The sequence below is a fragment of the Anabrus simplex genome, chromosome 2 (assembly GCF_040414725.1).
Source record: "Anabrus simplex isolate iqAnaSimp1 chromosome 2, ASM4041472v1, whole genome shotgun sequence".
In the NCBI taxonomy this organism is placed as follows: Eukaryota; Metazoa; Arthropoda; class Insecta; order Orthoptera; family Tettigoniidae; genus Anabrus; species Anabrus simplex.
This window is the reverse complement of record NC_090266.1, coordinates 828,540,419-828,567,157: the sequence shown is the minus strand read 5'-3', so window position 1 is coordinate 828,567,157 and position 26,739 is coordinate 828,540,419. Positions and strand designations below refer to the sequence as shown.

The 26,739-nt window shown below is 38.5% G+C and overlaps 1 protein-coding gene across 1 annotated transcript; it reads left to right on the top strand.

The window, feature by feature from the left end:
* Positions 1-205: 205 nt before the first annotated feature.
* Positions 206-23,865, top strand: LOC136863124 (synaptic plasticity regulator PANTS). Its single transcript, XM_067139466.2, has 3 exons — positions 206-433; positions 6,469-6,633; positions 23,471-23,865. The coding sequence occupies exons 1-3, from the start codon at positions 383-385 to the stop codon at positions 23,696-23,698; spliced, it is 444 nt and encodes a 147-aa protein (XP_066995567.2). The 5' UTR covers positions 206-382; the 3' UTR covers positions 23,699-23,865.
* Positions 23,866-26,739: the final 2,874 nt, after the last annotated feature.

Genomic DNA, 26,739 nt, shown 5'->3' with positions numbered 1-26,739 from the left:
TCCATTAGAATAAGGTGAAAAAATCAAGTATACTTATTATTTTTCACTATTCAGGCAACAAAGGGTTAATCAATATGATGGTGACGAAAATAATAATTATGATTTGGGGGGTTTTTGTCCCATTTAGAGGGATTTTGGAAGTGATCTGGGGGGGAATTTGGACTTAGGAGTTGGCAACACTGCGTCCCTTTAACTCCCGCAAATTTTGTGTAGAGTTTGGTGTGTGGTTGACGATTGGACGAACGAAGGGAATGAGAGATTTTTCCTGGCTATGAATGCCTAAAAAAAAAAAAAGAAAGAAGCTCGAAACCTAAACACAAGGTCATTCTATTGAGCATATAGTGTTAACCCGTAGAGTTATTTTTGTGAAAGCTAAAGAAGAATGGTATCTTCGGATAAGTCTAAGGTTATGGAGCTCCCTGAAGAATGGCTGGTACCGTATCGTAAATCTCATATGTGTGTACAGTCACGGTATTGTACTATGGCATTTAGCGTACTAAAAAAAAAAAAAAAAAAAAAAAAAAAAAACCTAACAAAATAATTTGCTAATTTAGTTTCTCTCACATTACCGGACCAATTTTTATTTTATTTGCAATCGTACAAATTTATTAATTTTCATTCCATAAAGCCAATCCGATTCCTACACACAGTAGCCGTAATGCCTTATGATAGTACCGCACTAATAAGTTTGTTAAGCGATTTTGAGCATTGTATGTATGTCATCATGTATGAGAGATTTCTCTTGGCTGTGAATGTCTGAAAGAAAGAAGCTCGGGACCTAAACACAAGGTCATTTCTATTGAGTATATTTTTGGAACTATTTTTGTGGAAGCTAAAGAAGAATGGTATCTTCGGAAAAGTTTAAATGTTATCGAGCTCCCTGATGAGTGGCTGGTACCATATCATAAATCTCATGTCTGCACAATCACGGTACTGTACCCGCTTCATGACTGAATTCTTAAAGCATTAACAATATTAAATATATTCTATTGTAGTTGTAAGAGTATTTAGCTTTGCTGTAAATCAATCAATCAATCAGTCAATCAATCAATCAATCAATCAATCACTAGTGATCTGCATTTAGGGCAGTTGCCCAGGTGGCAGATTCCCTATCTGTTGTTTTCCTAACTTTTTCTTAAATGATTGCAAAGTAATTGGAAATTTATTGAAGATCTCCCTCAGTAACTTATTCCTATAAATTAATAGGCTATTTGGCCCATTTTGTCCTCTTGAATTCAAACATTATCTTCATATTGTGTTCTTTCCTACTTTTAAAGACACCACTCAAACTTATTCGTCTACTGATGTCATGTAGGATGCTAAAAGGTTTGTTTTGTCACCTATTCAATAAATATAAATTATACAATTTAGGAATTTATTATTGAATCCACTTGAGACATGTTTCGCCCTTCATTGAGGGCATCGTCAGTCAAATTATCTCCTCAAGGCAAAAATCAGGTACATGGTTAGAAGTTGACATGCACAGATTAATACATATTATTAATACACATTACAAAAATTAAGTATGAGAAACAGTTGTACAATAGTGATGGTTTATAGAATGAGAAGTCAGCACCAATGTGTAAAATTAAAATAGTAGAGTTCGGCAGTGGTGCTCTGGAGAACAGTTGACGCAATCATAGGAAAATATAAAGTTTTAAAAATATTTAGATTATAACAATCAAGGGAGAAAGGGTGTAGTGCTCGGCATCAATGTTTGTAACCAAAAATTAATGTCAATGGTTGGTAACTATACAGTATTTACATTGTCCAATTGAACAGTTGAGAATAAGGTTTTAAAAATATTTACATTATAACAATCAGGGGAGAAAGGGTGTAGTGCTCGGCGTCAATGTTTGTAACCAAAAAGTAATGTCAATGCTTGGTAACTATACAGTATTTACATTGTCCAATTGAACAGTTGAGAATTTTACAATTTATATACATATTTACACAAGAGCAGCTTGGTGAGCAAGGATATAAAAAAATCTAGTACCAAGTGCGTCTTGTTGTTTTAAAGGTTGGAAGAAGAATGTAGCATTGATATTTCAGAAAAATGCAGAGTGGTTTATCTTAGTTAAAATCACCGGGGGTAAAAAAATATTCCATAGCCAAATGAGGTTTTATATGCATCAAGCTGAAAGTTGTCTGGTTGCAGCACCGAGATCGGTATGGAGACTGGTCAGTGTGTATGGAGACTCATGGGTATTCAGTGCGTTTGAATGGCAACAATGATGTCAGTTATTTGTAGGTAATTGCTTATTAGGAATATGTTGCGGGTTGAAACTTTCGCTTATTCTTTTAGTTGACTTCTGTAGCTTCGAATGTTATGTGAAGACATCGGTGTGAGATGCCGGTGAGACTAAATTGATATTATTCCGTGGAAAAAAGTATGAGGGACCTCGGGATGAAGTTATTGTTTTTTGTTGGTGGTCTGGTGAAATAGGATAGAGTTGTTTGTGTTGTGAACTGCAGTGGAGAGATTAGAATGTATACGGTAACTGCAGAGTCAGAGCGTTGTAGCTGGGATGAGGCATGATGTCATTCCACGCCATCTCTCCACCGACTGCTCGGAACATACAACTTAGATGATATAGATGTTGATCCCCATAGGGAACCTGAAATATTTGTCCCGAATGAGTAAATTTATAATACCAATATAAGGAATCAACATGTATATATCATCTGATGGCCAAGCAGGCATCAGTTTTTGGTAAGGAGACAAAGTCTCTCATAGTGCATTGGCACTGCCGGTGGCTTCAAGTAGCCTATGCAGTGGCCTCCACGGTATGCAGTAGCCATGTGTCTTGGTGGGTGTGCCAAGTACCAACTGATGAGCCCAACTTAGCACACGGGGGCGAAACGCTGGCAACCAGGAATGAGTTAGCTGGAAAATTTATAATGTCCAATAACGGACCATTCATATTGGTATTACGTACCACTCAGTCAAGCAGCTAGTCTCCTTTCTCCCAAGTCTTCCCTGCCCAAATTTTGTAACGCTACTCTTTTGTCAGAAATCACCCAGAACAAATCGAGCTGCTTTTCTTTTGATTTTTTCCAGTTCTTGAATCAAGTAATCCTGGTGAGGGTCCCATACCCTGAAACCATACTTTAGTTGGGGTCTTACCAGAGACTTATATGCTCTCTCCTTTACATCCTTACTACAACCCCTAAATACCCTCATAACCATGTGCAAAGAAATCTATATCCTTTATTTACAATCATATTTGTGTGATTATCCCAATGAAGATCTTTGCTTATATTAAGACCTAGGTACTTACAATGATCCCCAAAAGGAACTTTTACCCCATCAACGCAGTAAGTAAAACTGAGATGACTTTTCCTAATTTTGAAACTCACAACCTGACTTTTTAAACCCCGTTTATCATCATACCATTGCCTACTCTCTGTCTCACAACATTATTGAGGTCACTTTGCAGTTGCTCACAATCTTGTAACTTATTTATTACTCTGTACAGAATAACATCATCTGCAGGAAGCGTTATCTCTGATTCAACTTCTATACACATATCATTGATGTACTGTGCTTGGGAATAGACTGCTCCCAGCATTCAGTTCAAGAAGATATTAGTAACTGATCACATCGTGTTAAGTCAGCTGTATTGATGTGGTGAGAAGACAAGGATAGGCTCTATTGACATCAAGTAGTCCTTCTTCATAGGAAATTTCAATGGAAATATGTCTTAAATTTCACTTCTCACATAATTGCCTATCTTTTTATTATGCAGAAATTTTGCTGCAAGTAGGCTTCAGTCATTAACATACAAATCTGCACACCAAGAGGAAACCATTGGCTTCAAATGAAATGTTACTACCCTGATGGTAGTAATTCCTATATCACTGTATCAGGATAGTGTTCTGCTCCCCTGTGACACTGAATGGGGTCACCTTTGGTACCTTGTCAGACCAATTTGTATTTACATTACACTTCTTTGAATTACTTACTGGCTCAAATATTTACTTTTTTTGACAAACTACTGTTTGAAAACTATTTCACACACAGATTTTTATGCAGCATCCACTGATCTTCACATCTGATATCTTGCATTCTTGACACAGAGCACTTATGTGTAAAGAAATTTGGTAAGTCACCTTTTATGGTTTAAATGTTACCACATTTTTCAGTTGTGCATAACCTGCCTTTGGACCCTATTTATTGCCAAGTAACTTTTTTTAATATGTCAAACTACACATTGCATTCTTCTCATCATGAATGTTAATCCCATTGACCAAACTTTCATGGTTTTCTCACTCGCTCTGAAGCACCGCACACCGTGTAGCTTCCAAAACAACCATTTACAGCTATGCTTCATTCTATCTGCATAGTTGCTGTTTCTACGTTTCTAAATAATATTTTGAGTGTGATTCAATAGAATCTGTATCACTTCTCTTACAATGTTTTCAAGATTACTGTAGCTTTTTTTTTTTTAACTCTGCATATACCTGTAGCCACCCACTTCTTCTTGCCATCACAAGACGTAGTGAAATAGATAAATAGATTTAACTGTGTAAAATTTTCACTATGTAATGGATATGAACATTAAAGAATGAAATTACAATCTCTACAGAAGGCATTGTTTATAACGTCCTTTGTTTGACTACTAAGCTCCCTACTTGTGAAAAATGATCAGAGACAATAATTGACTCGTAAACATTTAAGTAATATATGTATGTATGTATGTCTACGTACAGTTCAATCCAGTTTCCTGAGGCATGGTCAGGAATGAGGTGGGATGAAATTACGTGACATGTATGGCCTTCCTGTTGCCAACCTCGGTTGATGTGCTAATGAAGGTGAAATTAGTGATGGTGAATGGAATTAAGTAAGGAAGTGGAAGGAATGAGCTGTGGCCTGGTCTATGAATAAGAACTGTCCTGGTATTTGCGTGGAAGTGGAAATGGGAAGCTACTGAAAACTATTCTCAGGACAGCCGATGACGGGGTTCGAACCCACTCGTCTCCTGAATGCAGAGCTTGGCTCTATAGCCATGGCACATGAAGATCTTTAGAGTTGACACCCATGGGTGACCTGCATGTCTGTGAGATAGGGCCCGACCTAGAATGAAATCTGGTATTGAAGACAGCAGAAATATGCAGTGAAGACGAAAATCACCAACCCGGCTGAGAATCAAACTCTGTGTACTTTGGGCAGAAGGTCACCATACTAAGCATTTATTCACAGAGCTGGGACAACATTCAAATAAATTCTCTGTATATTACTAATGTCTAAACTCACACTCAAAATTTAAAACATTTTTACTGGTGCAGGCTTTCACGGCCGATGTCAGTCGATGTGCTTTGATGTTTCTTGGGGGATACCAGGCCGCATAGACATTTTAATACTGTCGTCTTTTCTGCTATACTACTGTAGCCGTTGTCAAGACAAAATGACACAGGCTGGTGAGCACACATACTTCTATAGTTATGCGGCCTAATATCCCGGGAAAATATCGAAGCTTGTCAATTACCCTTGATTATTCTGTATCTTTGGTACTTTAATAAATTCAAGATAAGTTTGTTATGTTGGTTAATAAGAAAATATAGAAAATCTTTTTCAACTAAAGATATTGGCATAATTCTAATTATCAGAATATAATTCCCCTCCCATGTAGATACAAACTTTGTGGATACGCAACAATGAACATCATCATGTCTAGGCCTATAGGTTAAGATGTTTCTGTGAAGAGTTTACCTGCAAGGAACTTAAACAATGCCATGCGCTGATTCCTTTTTTTTTTTTAATGACTGTGCATACAACTCTTCTCAGCCCCTGACAAGCACGTTTCTGCTTCCCAGCTTTTCTAGGAGGGTGGACGTCCCCACTCATTGAGGACAGATCTTCATCTTGATGTGGGAAGTGTTGGATAAGAAGAAAGCCGGATAAACACAGGAAAACAGAATAAACATAAGATAAAGATAAATGCAGATAGTAAAAGTTTAGAACATGTAACCAAAAAAAAAAAAAAAAAAAAAAAGGAGAAAAGGATCCCAGTGGGATTTATTTATTATTTTTGTATTAGGAAGGAACAAACCAGTGTCAAATCAAGTCATATAAAGAGAATCATAACAGAATGAATACAATGACAGGTTGGCATAAGAAGAGGGAGCAGTAGAAAGAGAAGACAAGGACAAACATGAAAACAAAAAGAACAAGGATATTCTCCACATCTTACACCAGCCATCTTCAAATAAGCTCTCTCGTCATCAATCCATGTTCCCTTTTCTTTTGAAACATAAGTGGTATAAGGTAGTTAGCATTAAGGAGCATTTTTAAAAAAACTTTCTTTCAATTAACAGGTCATTGCTTATTTATATGTTTCTGAATCAGCAGAATCTCTCTCTCTCTCTCTCTCACATTGTTTGGTTGCAGGATTCTTACTCCACCTTTTGTTACATCATCAGTGTGCTTTGTAATAAAAGTGAACTTCATTGTATTTTTCATTACAGATACGGCCATGTGAAATGTACAATGAGGAATATAAAGATTGTACCAGCATCAAAGCACGTTTTCATCAGTATTTCATCTTTGGTGAAATACTGGATTGTTCACAGTGGAAAAAGGACTACAATAATTGTGAACAATGTGTTAGTAAAGGCAGCATAGCATCCTGTGTAAGTAATGAGTTTAGCCATATAAGCACCATCTTTGTATCATTGACTGTGGTTAAGTAACTCTATTCATTAGTACAGCCCAGGCAATAGGATGGAAAGCTGGATATCTGAGTGTAGAATTTTGGTTTTAATAGCAAACAAGCTGAGTGTGGTCTTGCTCTATATTTTTCCTCAGTTCCTCCAAATAGTTTCTGGGTAACTGTTTTAATTCAAGTCTTGGAATGCTTTATCTGATCCATATCCAGAATCATACCTGCCAAGTATTCCATTTTTTCTGTAAAATGTACGGATTTTGAGTGTGTTTTACGGTTGTGTGGATGAACAACGTTATTGTACAGATTTTGAATATCCACGCTTGTTTTCGCTTTTTGTGGTCAAATCGGATTTGTTTGACTTTCGGTAGTAGCTGGTAATACGAGATGCAGTGTTTGAAATTTGACTGGTAAATGTATCGATAATCACATTATCGATTATCACCGTGCTTTTATCACCTGTTCGAGCTCAACTGCTACTTAATTCACTGAGATGTTCCCAAGCAAGTAGCAGGCTGTCATTTTGAAGAAAAGAAATCATTGAAAAGTAGCAGGCTGTTAATTTATATATAACAACCTTAGTAACTGTGACTTGCTTCGTATTAGTTGAAAGGCTTTGTTTGTTTGTGTGTGGGTGTGAATAACATTGGCAGTAGTTCTGAAACTCGTGGAATTGTGTGACGAATTTGTAAGCGATTTAGTACTTTTAGTGGTGTTCATAATGAGTTCAACTAGGAAACAATATTATCAATCTTTTGCGAGGCATACTCTGGCACAGGCCAGAGTAAAGTGTAGCTTCCACCGAAGTCCCAGTCAACATCCATGGCTGTGACAATATGGAAGTTGCTGGGGTATGGGTAGTGCTGAGTAATGACATTCAGAGCATGACTAGTGCATCTGAGTGTTATGAAAGGTGCTGCTCATAGGGTCAGTCGTGCTGCAATAGTACTTTTTGACCCAGTGAGGAAAGCAATGGCAAACTACCTCACTCCTCATCTTGCCTAGTACGCCTCATTTTGGTGCTGCCATTGGTTTTTCGGGTTTCCTTATAACCGCATAACCTTTGGTGGTGCTATTTGAGGATACAACTAGCCTCTGGGCTGATGACCTAACAGACAGACACTCTGCTGAATTTCCTTGTTTTATACGATCACAGAAAGGCAATACATTCGTATTCTGTTCCATGTGCTCGTGTGATATAAACGTTTCTCACGGAGAATGAACCGAACTAGTAAGTCACATCAAATCTGTTAAACACATCTCCAATACAAAATTTAAGGATGGCAGTCAGAAAATTAATTAGTTTTCTACCTCTTTTGGAGCCGACCTTGATATAGTAAGAGCGGAGTGCTTGTTCACTTCAATTAAACATTAACATAATATCCCGTTAGCTGCTGCTGATCATGCTGGTGCTCTGTTTAGGAAAATCTTTCCAGGTTCAGAAATTGCAAAAAAATATGGCTGTGGTCGTACGAAAACCACACACATTTTGAAAGAAATGGCTAGGGATTCAAGAAGTGAACTCATTGGTTACATCAAATTGAACCATTTTCTTTAGCTGTGGATGGGAGCAATAATAGTAATGCTAAGTTTTGCCCAATTGCCGTCACCTGTTTTGTGGCAAAGCAGGACGTAATATTGGTAATTTCACAGTTAGAGTGTTACAAAATACCAATTCAAGATTGTGTAGCGTTCTGTTCTGACAATGCTCCAGTCGTGATTGGAAATAAGAATGGAGTTGCTGCTGTTTTAAGGGAAGCACAGACATCTGTCTTTGTACTGGGTTGCTCATGCCATTTGATTAACTTGGCTGCTGAGAAAGGTGCAAGCAGTATGCCTGATAAAGTTGATGAACAATTAGCATACATCTTCTATCATTTAGAAAAGAGTTGTAAGAGGAAGGAACACCTTAAGAAATTCCAAGAGCTTCATAACAAGGAAACAAAGAAGATACTGGGACATGTTTGCACAAGATGGCTAATGTTAGGGAGGTGTATGCAGAGGCTGTTAGAGCAATGGGATCCGCTACTTGGTTTCTTTAAATATGAGGTGCTTGTTAATGCTTAGTCTGCATCAACTACAAGCTTAACATTATTTACTATCCCAAAAGCCGAGCCTGATAGTTACAAAGACCATGAAAAGAGGAAAGCTACTGGGTCGTCAGAATTGGTCGCTCCCGAAAGATTTGCATGTGTCTCAAAATCTGTTACTCCTCTGCTAAAGAATAAGAACATTATTCAAAATCGTGAAGAAATTTTTTTTATGCTTCTGTCATCAGGCATAAATAAGGCATGCTGTGCCTTCCTGTATGCTGTCATTCCTTTATTTGAGAATCTTAATTCTACACTTCAGAGTGCTTCCCCTCACATTCATAAACTGCTAGAACTAATGCCGAACCTGTTAAAGCAGCTGCTTTCCAGATTTGTTAAACCAAAAGTGATCAAAAGTTCCCTTTTATTAAAAGTTCCATACCATTCTATTGAGAGTTAGGGAGACAATGATGAGCTAGTCATTGGCCTTGAGACCATTAACTTGGTGAAGAAAGTTAATGATAGAGATAAATCAACATTCTTTTCATCTACCACGGGTTACTTCTGCACATCATGTTATTGATTATATTATTAACAAATTCCCTCTCAGTGATGAAGTACTGAAACATGCAAAGGTTGCAGATGTTTCAAAAATTGAAGATGCCCAGTTTTCTTGTGTTCAATTCTTTATAGAAATATTTCCATCATTGCTGCCGAGAAAGGACAGTGAGTCGGTTGAGGATGCAATGAATCTGCTTCAAAATCAATTTGTAGCTCTTCAGATTGATGACTGTGCTACTGTTCAGGGTGAGAATCTGACAGATGACACCAAATGGGCTTGCTTGATGAACATTCGTGGAGCTGATGGTGTTCCTAAATATGATAGGATATCCAGGCTAATGCTTTCTGTTCTTACTCTACCGCGCATCAATGCTAAGTGTGAATGTGTGTTCAGCTTGGTGAAAAAGAACCAAAATCAGTTTAGGTCCTCAGTGTCAAATGAAATTCTGGATTCTATTTCTGTTTTGAAAACCAGAAGTACTGGTCCATGTTACTAGAGTTGTATGGCAGGTTTGATCCTCGTTCAGTTCAATGGTATTTGAAAGTGCTGAAAGATGCCGGCCTTGTATTTGTAGATTTACAGACATTCTAAAAGTAGTTAGTAGGATGTAAACCAATAACATTAATATTATTATTGTAAAACAAGTACATCTGTTCAAACATATCAGTTTTCTTGTTGATTGCAATGCCACCATGAAGATAGAAGTAAGAAATAATTGTATTCAGTGTATCAATCTGGCTTTCTCTTTGTTCTTATTTTTGTTGGGTTGTTTTTGGAATAGCAGAGTACTGGCATACTGCTTTATTGGCTAAAATCTTGAAGGACAAACCTTACATGGTGGTGTTCTTATGGTTCTTATGGTTACAGTTAGTTGGGTGGGAAGTAAGTGATGGGGTGATTTGAATGTGTTACCATAATGTACTTCTCTAGAACAAAGGGTGGCTAGAATATTTTTATCCAGGCTTGCCATTTGGCGGCTTCACTGCCTAACTCTTAATCGCACATACTTCCTGAGACAAGCAATTATCTATGGTTTCCTTAGGTGCAAGCCAGATACTCTCTCCTTTCTCAATATGAGCTTGAGACCTGATCTCCACCCTTCACCAGATATGTGAGCAGAACTTACAACACAGTAGACACATACATTGGCTTCTTAGATCTGCTTTTGACAGGGTACCATGGAAAGTAATGTGGCATGTCCTCAAAAAGAGAAAAAATGTTTTCTTCAACAAGCAATAAGAAGCTTCAATAAAAGGTTCAGAAATGAGATACGGACATCCAACTGAAAGTCAGAAGAATTTGTACAACAGGTGGTGTGTGCCAAGGAGACAAACTGCCTCCGTACTTGTTTATAGTCCTTTTGGATTAAATCATGAGGAGATGCGAAAAGCAAAGAAATAAATTTAAAGTCAGCAATTTCAAGCTGGGTCTCATCACAGAGTTGGTACTTGCAGATAACGTTACTATCGTAGCAAAGTCACCTAGAGCTCTTTAGTATAACTTTTATATTAGGAACAAGGAAATGAAAAACATTGGAATGGTTACAAGCACAGAGAAAGTAAAAGTGTCTAGTACAAGAGAATTGAACAGGAACTTAGGTGGCAAGGAACTGGAACAAGTACTTGAGTCACACACTCTGAAGATGGGAAGATGGATGTAGAACTAAATAACCACATCCCTGCAGCAGGAAGCCTTTACCACTCATTATGCTGCAGTTTTGTGAACATGAGGTAAGTAACCAAGATGATCAAGCCGGCAGTTTACAAGTCAGTCTTCGTGCCGATACATACTATCGAGTCCTGAAGGCACTCGACATCTAAATGAGCTACAAGCTGCTGGGATGAGATACCTGACGTGAGTCGAACAAAAGACCAGGAGAGATCATGCCAGAAATACCACCATCGGGAAAATGTTAGGCATTAAACCCCTAGCATCAATAATCGAGAGAGCCAGTTGTGGTTTGGCCACACAGTTTGAAATCAAGAGGATTGAGATGGACAGTAGCCCAATCAGGGATGCAAGACAAGAAAGCATGGTAATCTCTCTGCCAAACCTCGACTCTAGCAGGTACAAGAGGATTGATTAATTAAGTAAGTTTATTCAAGGTGAAGGAGCAATCAAAAAATAATTTCTATTCTGTGGAGTACTCAAGTCTAGGTCCTTGGCTGAATGGTCAGCGTAGTCAGCCACCTAGGTTCGATTCCCGGCCATATTGGGGATTTTAACGGTGTCTGGTTTACTCGGGCTTGGGGGCTGAGTCTTTGTGTTCGTCTTAATATGTAACTTTGCATAGAACACATCAGATTACTGACCACCACAGAAACAAGCAATAATGAATAAATCCCTCCACTTAGGGTTGGCACCACAAAAATAATCTGGCATTAAAATTGGGTTAAATCCATACAAAGAGCAGACCCAAGGTAATTAGGAAAAGGTCAAGAAGAAGGAACTGAAATGCAGTCAAACTTCTATAACTTTAATTATCAATATCTCAATGGGATTTTCCTTTCTCAACGGAATCTTGTATGTTTTACGTGTTATATATTTTCTATAACTCAAAGATTTCAGGCTTCTTTTTTTTTTTTTTTTTTTTTTTTTTTTTGCTTGTTGCTTTACGTCACACCGACACATAGGTCTTACGGCAACGATGGGACAGGAAAGGGCTAGGAGTGGGAAGGAAGCGGCCGTGGCCTTAATTAAAGTACAGCATTTTCCTGGTGTGAAAATGGGAAACCACGGAAAACCATCGTCAGGGCTGCCGATAGTGGGGTTCGAACCTACTATCTCCCAAATACTGGATACTGGCCGCACTTAAGCGACTGCAGCTATCGAGCTCGGTACCAAGCCCAATTATAAAATATGTTTCTGTAACTCAAAATTATCCGGAACATTCCACTCATATGCGTACAAGTCATCCCCCCTCCAAAAAAAAAAAAAAATGTTCATCTAGAAGGAACCTGAACTTAAGTAGTCTCCTTATATACAGTAAGACCGAACTCGATAGCTGCAGTCGCTTAAGTGTGGCCAGTATCCAGTATTCGGGAGATAGTAGGTTCGAACCCCACTGTCGGCAGTCCTGAAAATGGTTTTCCGTGGTTTCCCATTTTCACACCAGGCAAATGCTGGGGCTATACCTTAATTAAGGCCACGGCCACTTCCTTCCCACTCCTAGCCCTTTCCTGTCCCATCATCGCCATAAGACCTATCTGTGTCGGTGCGACGTAAAACAACTAGCAAAAAAAAAAATATATATATACAGTAAGTATAAGCAACCTCTAAATTCACAATGTAGCATGTTTTTTGCAGCAAAGCATCTGATAAGTGATTTTAATTAAATAAGTTCTCCTGATATCAGAAATGTCATTGTTTCTTTTGTAACACATGTGGTTTTTGTGTTAATTGCCATGTACTGTCTGAAAATGTGTCATTGCGGCTATGTGCTGCTTCGTGATAACAGCGAATTGGCTGTTGTTAGTGTGGCCGCAGTTTGCTTTGTTACTGTTGCGTGTGTTTGTCAATCCAAACCTCCACCACCAACTTCATCCTCTCCATTGAATTAGTCTGAAAACAGAGTTTATTTTTTGCTCGTGGTCACGGCAATGCGGTGAAGTCCTGTGATAGTCAGTTGCTTCCTGAGTGTGGCGGAAGTCTGACCTTTTTTAATTGTGTTGCGTTGTGAAAATGGCAAGTGTGTCAGGAATTAGAAGATGATGTGTGAATAAGCCAGACTCATTCTGTTACGTGTATGAGTATTATATTAGGAAGGGACAGAGTAGTCCAATAACTGCATCGGTTGAACGTTAATATTTATGCATATTTTAAGGCAAAATTAGGAGAATTGGACAAGTCATGGACTCCCGACGTAATTTGTAAAACGTGCCTGGAAAACCTACGACAGTGGAGCATTGGGAAATGTAAGGCCCTTCCAGTTTGGATAGGGATGGTTTGGCACAAGCCCCAGGACCATAACAGTAACTTTTACTTTTGCCGGTGTAAAGTAGCAGGATTCAATAAGAGAAAGAAGGATAGTACTGTATACCCAAATTTAAAGTCTGCGATGAGATGTGTTCCTCGTGGACTGGAAATTCCAATGTCTTCACCTCCTACCAGTTTACCTGACTCTGAGGGGTCCTCAAATTCTGATGACGAGGAAGTTGATATGGATTTTTCACCAACCACACATACAGTAAGTCCACAGTTGTTTAAACACTCGGTGTTGATAATCTGATATGAAACCTTGGTCTCATGAAGGAAAAAAGTGAACTGCTAGAACTACCTCTTCTTGGTATAGACATGGAGATACGGAGTTCAGGAAGTATTTCAAGAAGGAAGATGATCTGACCTAGTGTTGACACATTCCAGGATTGATAGAACAGCCAGAGAGGGATTACAATCTGGAAGAATGGAGATTGTTTGTGGATTGCTACTTCATAACGGAAACATTCTAGCTTTGATTCCTGTGGCACATTCCGTTTCACTAAAAGAAAATTGTATCAAATTGCAAACTGTCTTAGACAAAATCATATATCATGAGCACAGGTAGGATGTGTGTAGTGACTTGAGGGTGTGTGATATTCTATTAGGACAACAAGCAGGCTTCACTAAATTTTCTTGTTATTTATGTGAATGGGACAGCAGAGCTAGGCCCAAGAGAGAAGTTTTGACACCTGGTGTAAAAAAATGTTACAAATGCTGCCTTAGTTGACCCACAAAACATTATTTTGCCACTGCTACACATCAAACTGGGAATTGTGAAGCAGTTTGCTAAGGCCTTGGACAACAGTAGTCCCTGTTTCAAATACATTGCAAGCAATTTTCCTCATTTATCAGATGCAAAGGTCAAGGAAGGCATTTTTAATGGACCACAAATTAGAAAGCTTCTGAAAGACAAGAAACCGAACAGACGATGAATGACGTGGAACTTGCTGCATGGATTTCAATGAGAGACATCATGACGAAGTTCCTAGGAAATGTAAAGGATGAACAGTAAGAAAAATTAGTGAAAAATGTTGGAGCATATGAAAGAGTTGGGATGTAGAATGAGTCTGAAACTGCACTTCTTTCATTCTCATCTCGATCACTTTCCGGAAAATCTTGGCATTGTTAGTGAAGATATGGGAGAGGTTCCAGCAGGATATCAAGGAGGCAGAAAGTAGATACCAGGGGAGGTGGGATGTACCAGTGATGGCCGACTAATGTTGGTGTTTGAAAAGAGAAGACAAGATGCAGTCAGGCACTGAGCAGCCAAGCGTTCATTCCAAGGGGACATATAGGACCATTAATTCATTTATTTTTTTCATTCACATTTATAAATTCATAAAGATACAAATAAAGTTATATTTTTCACTTGTAAATCACACTGAATTGTCAAAATAAATTGCTGAAGTGTCATTGTCTCAGAGTTGTCCATGCGTTTTTTTGTAAATCAGTATTATATTACAATAAATGCTAAATATTTCATAAATTGTCATTTTATACTCAATAATTATTCATTGTATATAATAATTCAAGACAACATTCAACCATTTAAAAATATAAATAGTATAAAACATTTATAAAATTTTCCAAAGTTATCAACTTTCATCAGTACTTTTTATTTTCAATATTCAAGTCTATCCCCTATTTTGATATACCTATTGTGAGAAAGCGTGACTTGATACATAGAAACAGACAATGGATTCTTGTTCAACGACCTAAAATTAGTTAAAACCCTGACTAGCTGCGTACCATGGCAGTTTAAAATCCCTGCTATAGGCTACTTCACAACACTCAACAAGCTGTTGACAGGATGGGATGGTGTGTAAGATGGGAATTCCTGGCTTTCTGGTTGGTCCAGTCCTGGCCAGATTTCACAGCTTTATTCAAGGACAGTCATAAGTTGGTGAGGGGGTGTGTGTTGCTGTCGGTATGGTAGAGAAATTTGTAGAGTGTGCAGTGTTACAAAGAAAACAGCAAAGGAAAATTACGGACTTCTCTTCAGTAAGAATTTTCAAGTTTCCAAAATGAGAATGTTCCCTATTAAGGCATAATAAAGCTGGTTTTTAAACACCAACTTGTAGAGAAATTATAATGGTATTGGTGGAGCCGATATAGTTTCCACGTTATTCTATACCCTTTATTATTATTATTATTATTATTATTATTATTATTATTATTATTATTATTATTATTATTATTATTACACATGGATGAAGATCACTGTCGTATGGTGATGATGTAATGGATACATCCACAGAGACAAAGAAGAGGAAGGCCCAGAATAATATGCATTAATATCTGCCAGCATATGAATGAAAGGAATCTGCAAGAAAGTAATGGGAACTCTGGAAGCTGGGGGTGCAATAAATTACTTCTATGTTGTAATTGAATCAGCTGCTGCTTTTTTTCCTATCGCTTTATCCCACAGCTCTGGGGTCTCGGGTATGAAGTTCGTCGCACATGTGGATTCTGCCCTGTTTGACAGCCGGATGTCCTTCCTAATGCCAACACTATATGGAAGGATGGTTGTAATTGAATCATATCAATTCCTATTTTAGGCTACTTCACAACACACAGCAAGCTGTTGACACAAGGGGGTGGTGTGTAAGTTGGATGAACAGCTTTGCAATAATAATAATAATAATAATGGTGTGTGGCCTCTCCAGAGGTCTTTTTATAGTAGACAGCCTGTTGGGCAGTCCCTCGGTACTCAGTCATATGCCTTCTCTAAATCTACAAAACATAACTGTATATTCCTCTCATAGCATTTTTCAATTACCTGGCACATACTGAAAATCTGTGGTCTGAAACCACAATGGTGTTCATCCAACTTACTCTCAACCATTGATCGCACCCCCCATTCCAATATGCCAGTGAACACCTTGCCTGGTATACTGATCACTGAAATACATCAATAGTTGTTGCAATCCTTCCTGCTGTTCCCATGCTTATAGATAGGTGCAATTATTGCTTTTGTCCAATCAGAAGGTACCTTTTTAACATCCCAACCTAAACTTAGTACTCTATGAAGCCATTTCATCCCTGCCTTCCTACTATGTTTCACCATTTCAAGTCTAATTTCATCTGTTCCTGCTGCTTTATGACGGAGTTTATTTACCATCCTTCCACGTCCTCAAGCATAATTTCACCAACATTATTGTTCTCCTCCCCATGAGCTTGGTTGTTCGCGACGTCACCAGAAAGATTTCCTTTTACGTTGAGAATTTTTTTAAAATATTCATTCCACCATTCCAGCGATTTGTTGGGATCTATTATGAATTCAACTGACTTACCCAAAACACTATCATTTCCTTTTTCCCCTCCCTTTGCAAGATTCTTTATTACCATCCAGAAAGGTTTCCATGCTGTTTGACCTAGCCTTTCCAGGTTATTACCAAAATCTTCCCATGATTTCTTCTTGAATTCAACAATTATTTGTTTTGCTCTGTTTCTTTCATCTGCGTACAATTCCCCGTCTGAATCAGTCCTTGTTTGCAACCATTTCTGATACATTTTCTTTTTATGTTTACAAACTGCTCTCTCATCATTATTCCACGAAGTTGTTTGTATTTTCCCATCTTTAAACACAGTTTGCCCTAGGCATTCCCTTGCTGTTTCTATTGCAGCATCCCTGTATGCTGCCCATTCTCTTTCGATATCCTGAACCTGCTTACTGTCTAGTGTTTGGAACTTTTCACTGATCGTATCCATGTACTTCTAATTTCCTCGTCCTGGAGATTTTCTGCCCTTATTCGTTTGTAGACAGATTTCACTTTCTCTGTCCTAGGCCTGGAGATTAGTTCACTACACATCAGATAGTGGTCTGTTTCATCAAAAAATCCCTAGAATATCTGCACTTTCCTAACCGATTTCCTGAATTTTTAGTCTGTTTTGATTTAGTCCATTATGGATCTGGTGCTCCTACCCTCCCATATGTGGTGGTGAATAGCCTTATTCTTGAAGAATATATTCGTATTGCTAATTCCATACTAGCACAGAAGTCCAGTAAATATTTCCCATTCCTGTTAGCTTCCATATCTTCCGTACATATCCTTTCAGTTCTGTTTCCAACTCTCGCATTGAAATTGCCCATTACCACTATCCTGTCCTTGCTGTTGACCCTGACTATGATTTTGCTCACTGTTTCATAAAACTTGTCAACTTTCTCCTCATCTATACCCTCACATGGTGAATACACCTAGACAATTCTTGTCCGAATTCCTCCAACTGCCACATCTACCCACATCATTCACTCATTTATGCGTCTAACAGAAACTATGTTGCATGCAGTAGTATTCCTGATAAACAGTCGTACACCACATACTGCTCTTCCCTTTTTAAAACCCATCAAGAAAACTTTATAATCTCCTATCTTTTCCTCATTGTCTCCCCTGACCCAAATGTCATTATCTCCTAACACATCCAGATACATTCTCTGTACTAACTCAGCCAGTTCTTTCTTTCTTCCTTCCATAAGCCCCGTTAATATTGATAGCTCCCCATCAAATTCAATTTCATTTGCCATGTTGTTTCCAAGGAGTCCCTCTCCTGTCAAGTGGAAGTGGGACTCCATTATTCCCATAGGTCCGAGGCTTGCTTAAAACGCTCTGAGGGTTCTCGGTGAAAATTCTGTGAAGCAGGATGCTACCCTACTTAACATAGTCCCAGTAATGATCTCTCCTCTAACAGGTTAGGAACAACTGGTGGATAATGTAGTCCTAGCTGCCTGAACAAAAGGATGGCCATGATTCAGGATATGTCTGAGATGCCAGCTCCCCTTCATTGTAACTGGTATCCCGACTTTCACAAACTGGTACACGAACTAGGACTTGACTACAGTAACCCAGCCGGGCTTGAGTGGCACAGACGGTTAAGGCGCTGGCCTTCTAACCCCAACTTGGCAGGTTCGATCTGGCTCAGTCCGGTGGTATTTGAAGGTGCTCAAATACGACAGTCTCGTGTTGGTAGATTTACTGGCACGTAAAAGAACTCCTGCGGGACTAAATTCCGGCACCTCGGTCATCTCCGAAGACCGTAAAAGTAGTTAGTTTAAACATAGGAATTTCATTTTGTCCGTATTGAACTGAGAAAGGATGTTAGAAAAAACTTAAACGGTCCACCTTTCCAATACAGAAATGTTATATTTATTTATAACATGTATTTGCACTTGGAACTAGTTTCGACGCTGTGTTTGCGTCATCATCAGCCAAAATGTGGGAAACAGGCAAGATGTAGGCATTTATATTACACAAGGCGTTACATTAAACAATACACATCTTATAAGGAGATAAAAACAGGGACGAATATAGAAACAAATGAATCGTTGAGAAAACAAAAGTTATACATATTAAAAATAACCTTAACCACATATCTTGCAGTGCGAAAGTGTTCTTCTTGAATGATTCCTGAATATAAAAAAGAAACACACGCGCACACATTTCTGGAGGGCCAGCAGGCAGGACAAAGTAAAGTGAAACCTTAAGAGTTCTTCTGAGAAGAGTTCCTCATTTTTTCTATGTTCCGACTAACTAATGAAGTCTCCCTTGAGTTCCTGATAAACATACATAACAGGAAATTCACCTTCACTCTCAACAATAGCTCTAAAGACCAACGGTAAAATTTTTATTTTAAATATTGTGCAGAGACGTGAAAGCATGATTTTGAACATGATATAACTCCTTCATATAACCCAGTTTTTTAATACAAGGTGTTGCATTAAATAATACACATCTTACGAGGAGATGAAAACAGGGACGAATGTAGAAACACATGCATCGTTGAGAAGGCAAGTTATACATATTAAAAATAAACTTAACCACATAACTTGCAGTGCGAAAATATTTGCCTTGAATGATTCCTGAATACAAAACGCGCGCGCACACACTTCTAAAGAGGGAAAAGTAAGGTGAAACCTTAAGAGTTCTTCTGAGAAGAGATCATGGTTCTTTCTATGATCTGACTAACTAATGAAGTCTCCCTTGAGTTCCTGATAAACATACACAACAGGAAATTAAACAATACATATCTTACAAGGAGATAAAAACAGGGAAAGTTATATATATTAAAAATAACCTTAACCACATATCTTGTAGTGCGAAAATATTCATCTTGAATGATTCATGAATACAAAACACACGCGCATACATTTCTGAAGAGCCAGCAGGCAGGAAAAAGTAATGTGAAACCTTAAGAGTTCTTCTGAGAAGAGTTCATCATTTTTTATGTTCCGACTAACTAATGAAGTCTCCCTTGAGTTCTTGATAAACATGCACAACAGTTAGTGGGACGTAGAGCAGATAACATTATTATTATTACAGTAACCCACACCACGAACCACTTATTTTTATAAATAAAAATATTTAATGTTGTTGTTGTTATTATTATTGGATTGGGGGTGTGGTTGGCTGCGTGACATAGGTGCTGGCTCCCCACCCAGAAGGCTGAGGTTCAAGTCCCTGTCCATTCTGGGTCGAGATTTTCATCTCAAGAATCACGTGGCTTAAGGAAGGGCATCCGGTCTTCAACCCCCCACCTAAAACCAAAACTATGATCTCAGATGCCTGCTGTGACCCCAGATATAGCTAGGATAAGCCGAAGAGTTGCTATTTCATCGGATTATTAGAATGACATAAACTATGTTTATATCATTATGCAGCATGTTGTAGTGTCTGTGTCAGCTAACCTTATGCAGCAGTAATTAATCTGTATCAAGTGGTTGCACACCTAAGTCGGAATCAAGTGTCGTGGTCAGCACACGAAGTATCGTCACTGCAGCTGGAGCTGTCATCATTGAGGTTGATGTCAGTTTTGTTGTGAAGACTTTCTGTGAGGCCATTGGCTTCCCACATGCGATTCTCTGTGTGTTTCATGTGTTCTACATTATTTTGCCATTGTTCCTAAGTCACTTGACGTATTCCCTCTTGCATTAATTCTTCCACTTCTTTGAGCAAGTTTTATTGTTAGCCACAGTGTATATCTTCACTTGGCTCCACACAAGTTATATGGGACATTTTTTGCTAGTTGCTTTACGTCGCACCGACAGAGATAGGTGTTATGGCGACGATGGGATAGGAAAGGACTAGGAATGGGAAGGAAGCGGCCATGGCCTTAATTAAGGTACAGCCCCAGCATTTGCCTGATGTGAAAATGGGAAACCACAGAAAACCATTTTCAGGGCTGCCGGCAGTGGGGGTTCGAACCCACTATCTCCCAGATGCAAGCTCACAGGTGCGCGCCCCTAACCGCACGGCCAACTCGCCTGGTAATATGTGGGATTTAGTACACAGTGATATGGAGGAAAGTGTAACACCCCTTGACTTTAGGCTGCTGGCAGATTATCAATGCAATAGTTGGCATTATAATTTGCCCAAACTTTATCGAGTAGTTCCACAAGTCAAGTTTATTCATAGAAGGTTTCCAGGGAATATTTTTCTTTGTCAACCAAGCCAGAATAGTACTACTTTTGGGCACACGCTTGTTTTTCACTGAGTGATATGAAGCGTTATCTAGGGATATAACCAAATTAGGCGGTATGTTCAGTAATAATTGCTTTGTGAAATATTCTTCCTACCGGTCACCATACAGTTCCCCATGGTAGTCACCTATCTTCTTGCCCACGAATATAAGTTCTGTTCCATCCATGAACCCACATTTAGTCCCTGCATAGATCAGCAATACACGCCCCCTCTGCCCGAGGGCACTTTGCTGCCTGATGTGAGGCTCTCCCTCCATGCCTGCTTGGCTGATTTAATAGATGCATCAACCCAAATCCTGGACTTTGTATGGCCGATGTTTGCCCATGTCCGGACCATTTATATTGGTATTATAAATTTACTCATTCAGGACAAATATTTCAGATTCCCTATGGGAATCAACATCTATATCATCTGATGGCCAAGCAGGCATCAATTTTTGCTGATGAGACAAAGTCTCTTAGTGCATTGGCACTGCTGGTGGCTCCAGTTAGCCTACGCAGTGGCCTCCACGGTATGCACTAGCCAGCGTATTGGTATGTGTGCTAGGTACCAACTGATGAGCCCACCCTAGCACACGAGGGTGAAACGCTGGCAACCAAGAATGAGTTAGCTGGAAAATTTATGTCCAATAACGGACCATTTATATTGGTATTATAAACTATGGTTTTCCCGTTGGCCCTTACCTTGCGAATACTGCGTAAATACCTACAACACCAAGCGACAATGTCTTTTCTGTCAATTAACAATGAATTGTCTCCTTCGCTTATGTATTTTAATCCCATATCTAACAGTAGTCTCTGCATGGTAGTTTTAGAGAACGTTGGAAGATCGTCCTCATTAACAAGTGGTAGCACTTCTTTTAGTGTTAAGATCATTCTCCCTTTACAACACGTGATCTTTTCTCCTCATTGCCGCTCAAGTAAAGAATTCATACTTCTGTAGTCAAGTTACTTTCCTTTGTGTTCCTCTATGCTTTGGAGGGGCCTGCATCCCTTTTCTGTTCTTATAATCTGCTTTTACTTTGAGCATGGTTGTATATGAAGCTCCCACTGCCTCAGCTGTCTGCCTCGCTGTTTCATGAAGAGTAGTAATCCCGTCGGCAGCAGTTTTCACTCGGAAATGCTCATAAACGGACAAAATCATTTTTCTCTCGCTGGGCACAACATTTTGTGCTTCTTTTTCAGCTGGTAACAGTCTGGTGAGTTTTTGTTCGGATCCATTGCACAAAGGTCTATGTACACAGAATAATATCCAGTAACGAGTAAGAATAAACCAACAAACGTACAAGGGGATTGAAGAATTAATAATTAGCACACACTACGCACATACCCTGTTTTTGATAGCGAGGCACGCTGATAAAATTCTCTCAATGCTGTTTTAAATGGACTATGTAAGTGCACCCATGTAACCAAGACATCTACTGAGTGAGTATGACAGCTCCGCATTGGCGATACCACTGCCGTAACTCGTGCTGACTGGAGGCATGTAATGTGTGCCTCCTTGCCCCTCTCCTTCCATGTGATAACACCATAGGTGCAGCCCCTTTCATCCGTATCTTCCCCTGACCTATACCCTATTCTCCACTTTAGTTTGCTTGAAAGGTGGCCAGGAAAACATGGAAAAATTACTGAATTTTGGAAAATACACTTTGAAGAATGAAAAATTGGTTTTCAATGACAAAAATATTGCACATTATTTTGTCTGAATATTTTACTATTAATGCTGAAAAAAATTACATTTAATCTGAATAAACTGATATCAGCATGACTTGTCAACTGTAATTCATTCCTGAAGTATAACACTAAGTTATTCACTGCACACATTACTTTCACTGATGACATCATCCTCACTGTTATACACTGTGAGCAGCTGTAACTGTGGGAGTATGTATCTTCATGAGTACAGTCATCACTTCCCACACAAGATCACTTTTGGTAATAAATCTGTACCATTGTCTTAAAGCATTTAAATATTCAAGCATTCGTGAATCATTCAGCGTTGAACTGGGCCCAGCAATTAAAAAGGCTGATGCCCGTACGATAGGAATAACAAAAATATACGTCATTTTGGTTTGGGGAAATCTGATAACGCAAAATATCAACAAAACGATATAAACTCTTAACAAAACTGATCATAAGTTAAAATTAACCTATTTGCAAGCCAAACAAAAATAGACTTTGAACCACGAAAACAAAACATCCCTGTCAACATATTTCATTTGTTGAAAATCAAAACATTTTGTAGGACTGGTGGTTCGATCTGTTGAGTAAAATGAAACCTACTGCTTTAAGCTACCATCTCGATCATCTATTGAAATCCAACAGTGCCACAAATGACCAAAACAGCTAAATAAGCTAATACATCAGCTCTGTGAGTGCTCTCGCCATACCCTCTCGCACCAATAGATCGGCATGCTGAGTGAGAAAGGATTAATCATCCCATTAAATTAAATTGAAGGGAATGCAGTGAATTCTTGGAACTTTCATGTTTGGTTAGTTTCATGAACTATTGCTTCTTTATATAGCTGGACTATTGTCTTGATTCAAGTATTTATAATAATTTTCTGTTTTTACAAAAAAGTTTTCTGTTTAGCATATGCTATATTGTACTTCCCATCTAAGGCAATAATCCACTAGAAGCTGCGGTCAATATGTAAACTGAATGGTGTTTGACTTCAGGTAAATGATTTCTTGTGCCATTTTTGTAGAAGTAAAAATTCATGTATATTTTACTTATGTTTGTAATCTTCAATCTTTGCAGAAGGCAGTAATAGAGAGTGAAAAGCAGCGACGTTACAACCGTTTGAGTGCCCATTACAGAAATGATGTATGGGAAAAAAGGAAGGAGCCCCCAGAAAACTGGAATGTACCACTGCCAGAAAAGATGCAAAAAGCATACGAAAATTCATATCTAGATTATAAATCAAGAGAAATGAAAGAAGGAAAATCTAGACCTTCATCTGAGAGGACTCTTTGTGTGGTTTCATAATTAGTGCCTTATATCACAGAGAACATTTCCTCTTATTTATGTGTGTGCAGATAAACCATTTTTTGTAGTTGAATTTATTGTTTGTATGATATTAATTTAAGGACTGAATCATTAAACTGGAAAGGATTCATATGAAAATTTAAGTGATTTTGTGTTCATTACAGGGATGGCGTCTCGTTAGGTTCAGTGGTTCACCGAATCCCGTCACCAAGAAGCCACTTATTTTCCTGGTTGTTATTTTCTTAAGAGCAAAATCACGGAGCAGACTGGTGGTTATTTGTCTTTCTTTAGTTAGAGCATAAGGGAGCCCTAGCCAGCCAAGCTTGGTGGTTCGTTCTGCTGAGTGAACCAGCATAAAGTTCTAAAATAGCCCTAAGTGTCAAGAGGGGCAAGAAAAATGGGCTTAAAATAAATGCAGAGATCCCTACAGAAAGTTGTGGCTTCCATACTTCCGTTCTTGTTCAGTTACTCTTATCTTTACTCACAGTATTCTACTTTCTCACACTTGCATTGTGCTCCTTTCAAACTTTTTTGAAAACAACAGAATAAAAGCAGGTTTCCTCACTGTTCTGTAAATGCTTAGAGATCTCTTTGTACATTTTCATGACTTGTTGGTTAAGTTCCAATGGCATTTATGACATCTTGGTGATGGCTACACAAAGTTGTCAGTATTGTTTCAGTTTCTTGAAGTTGGTGTTTTATGAGATGGTGAAGTTTACAGCAAAATGGCTATGCTAAATGGATAAATGGCATACAACATATAACAGTCCTTCAGGTTTCCATTTTTATTTAGATTTAATTTCAGCAGTTCTCTTGAATGTACGATGTTTCTTTTTACATGTGATTGAACATACTATAATTCTGGATGATAAAAAGCAGAACAGCGTGAGGTGGAGAAATGAAAGTCGTTACATGAGGCACGGGAGCATTGAGTACGGAATGAAGAATTCGTTACCCAGTACAGCTAACTCATTGATGATAGGACAATTTTTAAAAAATATGTCAGAATGCCTAAATGCTGTTTTAACATGTCGCCAGTTAAGTTTCTTCAAATCGCTTAAGTACTTTGAAATGAAAAATATAACTTATGTGTAATATATCTACTTTAATTTCTTTCCCTTCTTCTTCCAAATTTCAGTTTTGAAACTGCTATCCATGTACTTCAGCTGCAATGAATAAAAAAGAACAGGAAAATTACAAAGCAGTTAATAAGTTGTTCGTCTTTAATTTTTGTTAAAAAATGCACAAATTCCAGACTCAATATGTCCGTAAAACAGCAGAAATATTGTTTCAAAAAAATATGGCATTGTGCCCGAGATGTGCGGATGCGTGAGTCATATTCAAAGAACCAATACTATTCATCACTGACACTGATGAAATTTTGAAGAACTAACCAGATGTAGCACTGAAACATCATGGATATGTGTAAATAGACCTTAAAAGAGCGTGGGAGACGACAGGCCTATGTATTTCTAAGAAAACAGTTCTCACTAGTAGTTACAAGGTTGCTTTCCTGTGGTGGAGATTTTTCTTTACTCGTGAAAACCGGTGTTATTGTGAATGTGTATTAGGTATGTTTTTATAGAAATAGCCTAAAACAGGTGTTTTATGTTTTGCACAAAACTGTGCTAGGTTTCCCCAGCACACTAACTATTCAGATCTTCCCTTAGAAGAAAACCTGTGAAATCAAGGCTTTGGGAAAGCCACTTTTGCTTCTAAACATTTCTCAGGACTGAACTTTTAAAGGTAAATCATTTTGTAGAGTATTAAAGCCTCAAATTTAGTTTTGCTACAAACATTCAGTAGCTACACCATTAACTTCCACATTTTTTGCTAAGGTTAGGGTGTTTTCTCACTATGGTCTGATTTTGTTTCTTTTATCTGAAAACTAGTTAATATCTGTGGGAAGAATGCTATGTTATATACATACTGTAACAGGAACGCCCGTACTTCAGTATATCGGAGAGCATGAGGAACGACAAGGCGTGTACGGCCCATGCTAAGAGAGTAAGAGAGAAGGGTAGTGAAAGAAAAATTCATGATTAAGTGGATCCTTCAGTTTATTCAATAAAATAGGCAAATAATTATGTCACCTTTTATAGCTGAATTGTAGATTTGTCCCTGAGGGCGTGAAGAGGACGTTGTCCCGCGGCGGCTGCGTCGTCTTGCGGTCGGCGTCGGCGTTGTCTTCCGTCGTTGGTGTTTGTATTAGTGTTGATGACTCGAACCAGAGGCAGGAACGGGGAAATGTGGAGCTTCCACATTTGACGTCATGGGGTACTGGTGTGACACTTCCCTATGGCGAAGCACGCCGAAACAGTTCCCACTGCAGCAAGGATAAAGTTAGAGTCACAGTTCGTATTTGGAATAATACGCAAATGAAACAATCTAGAACCTTCCGAGGTGCGGTGATCAAGCACTTCATAAAGAAAATTAAATTTATCGAGTACAGTCTCTGCACTGTACTCCACCAGCATAATACATTTGTTGAAATAAATGATAGTCCAAATTCCCGTACGTCGTGATTTTCAGATTAACACTGGCACTTAAGATCATAATGCAACACAGTTCAACGGATAGACACAATTAATGCAAGAACACAGTTTTAAACGAATTCAAAGCTGGCACAGTTTATGTGAGAACACAGTCTTTAAATGAATTCAAGCTGGCGAGAACACAGTCTTTAAACGAATTCAAGGCTGACACGATTAATGCAAGAACACAGTTTTAAACGAATTCAAAGCTGGCACAGTTTATGTGAGAACACAGTCTTTAAATGAATTCAAGCTGGCGAGAACACAGTCTTTAAACGAATTCAAAGCTGGCACAATTAATGCAAGAACACAGTTTTAAACGAATTCAAAGCTGGCACAGTTTATGTGAGAACACAGTCTTTAAATGAATTCAAGCTGGCGAGAACACAGTCTTTAAACGAATTCAAAGCTGGCACAATTAATGCAAGAACACAGTTTTAAACGAATTCAAAGCTGGCACAGTTTATGTGAGAACACAGTCTTTAAATGAATTCAAGCTGGCGAGAA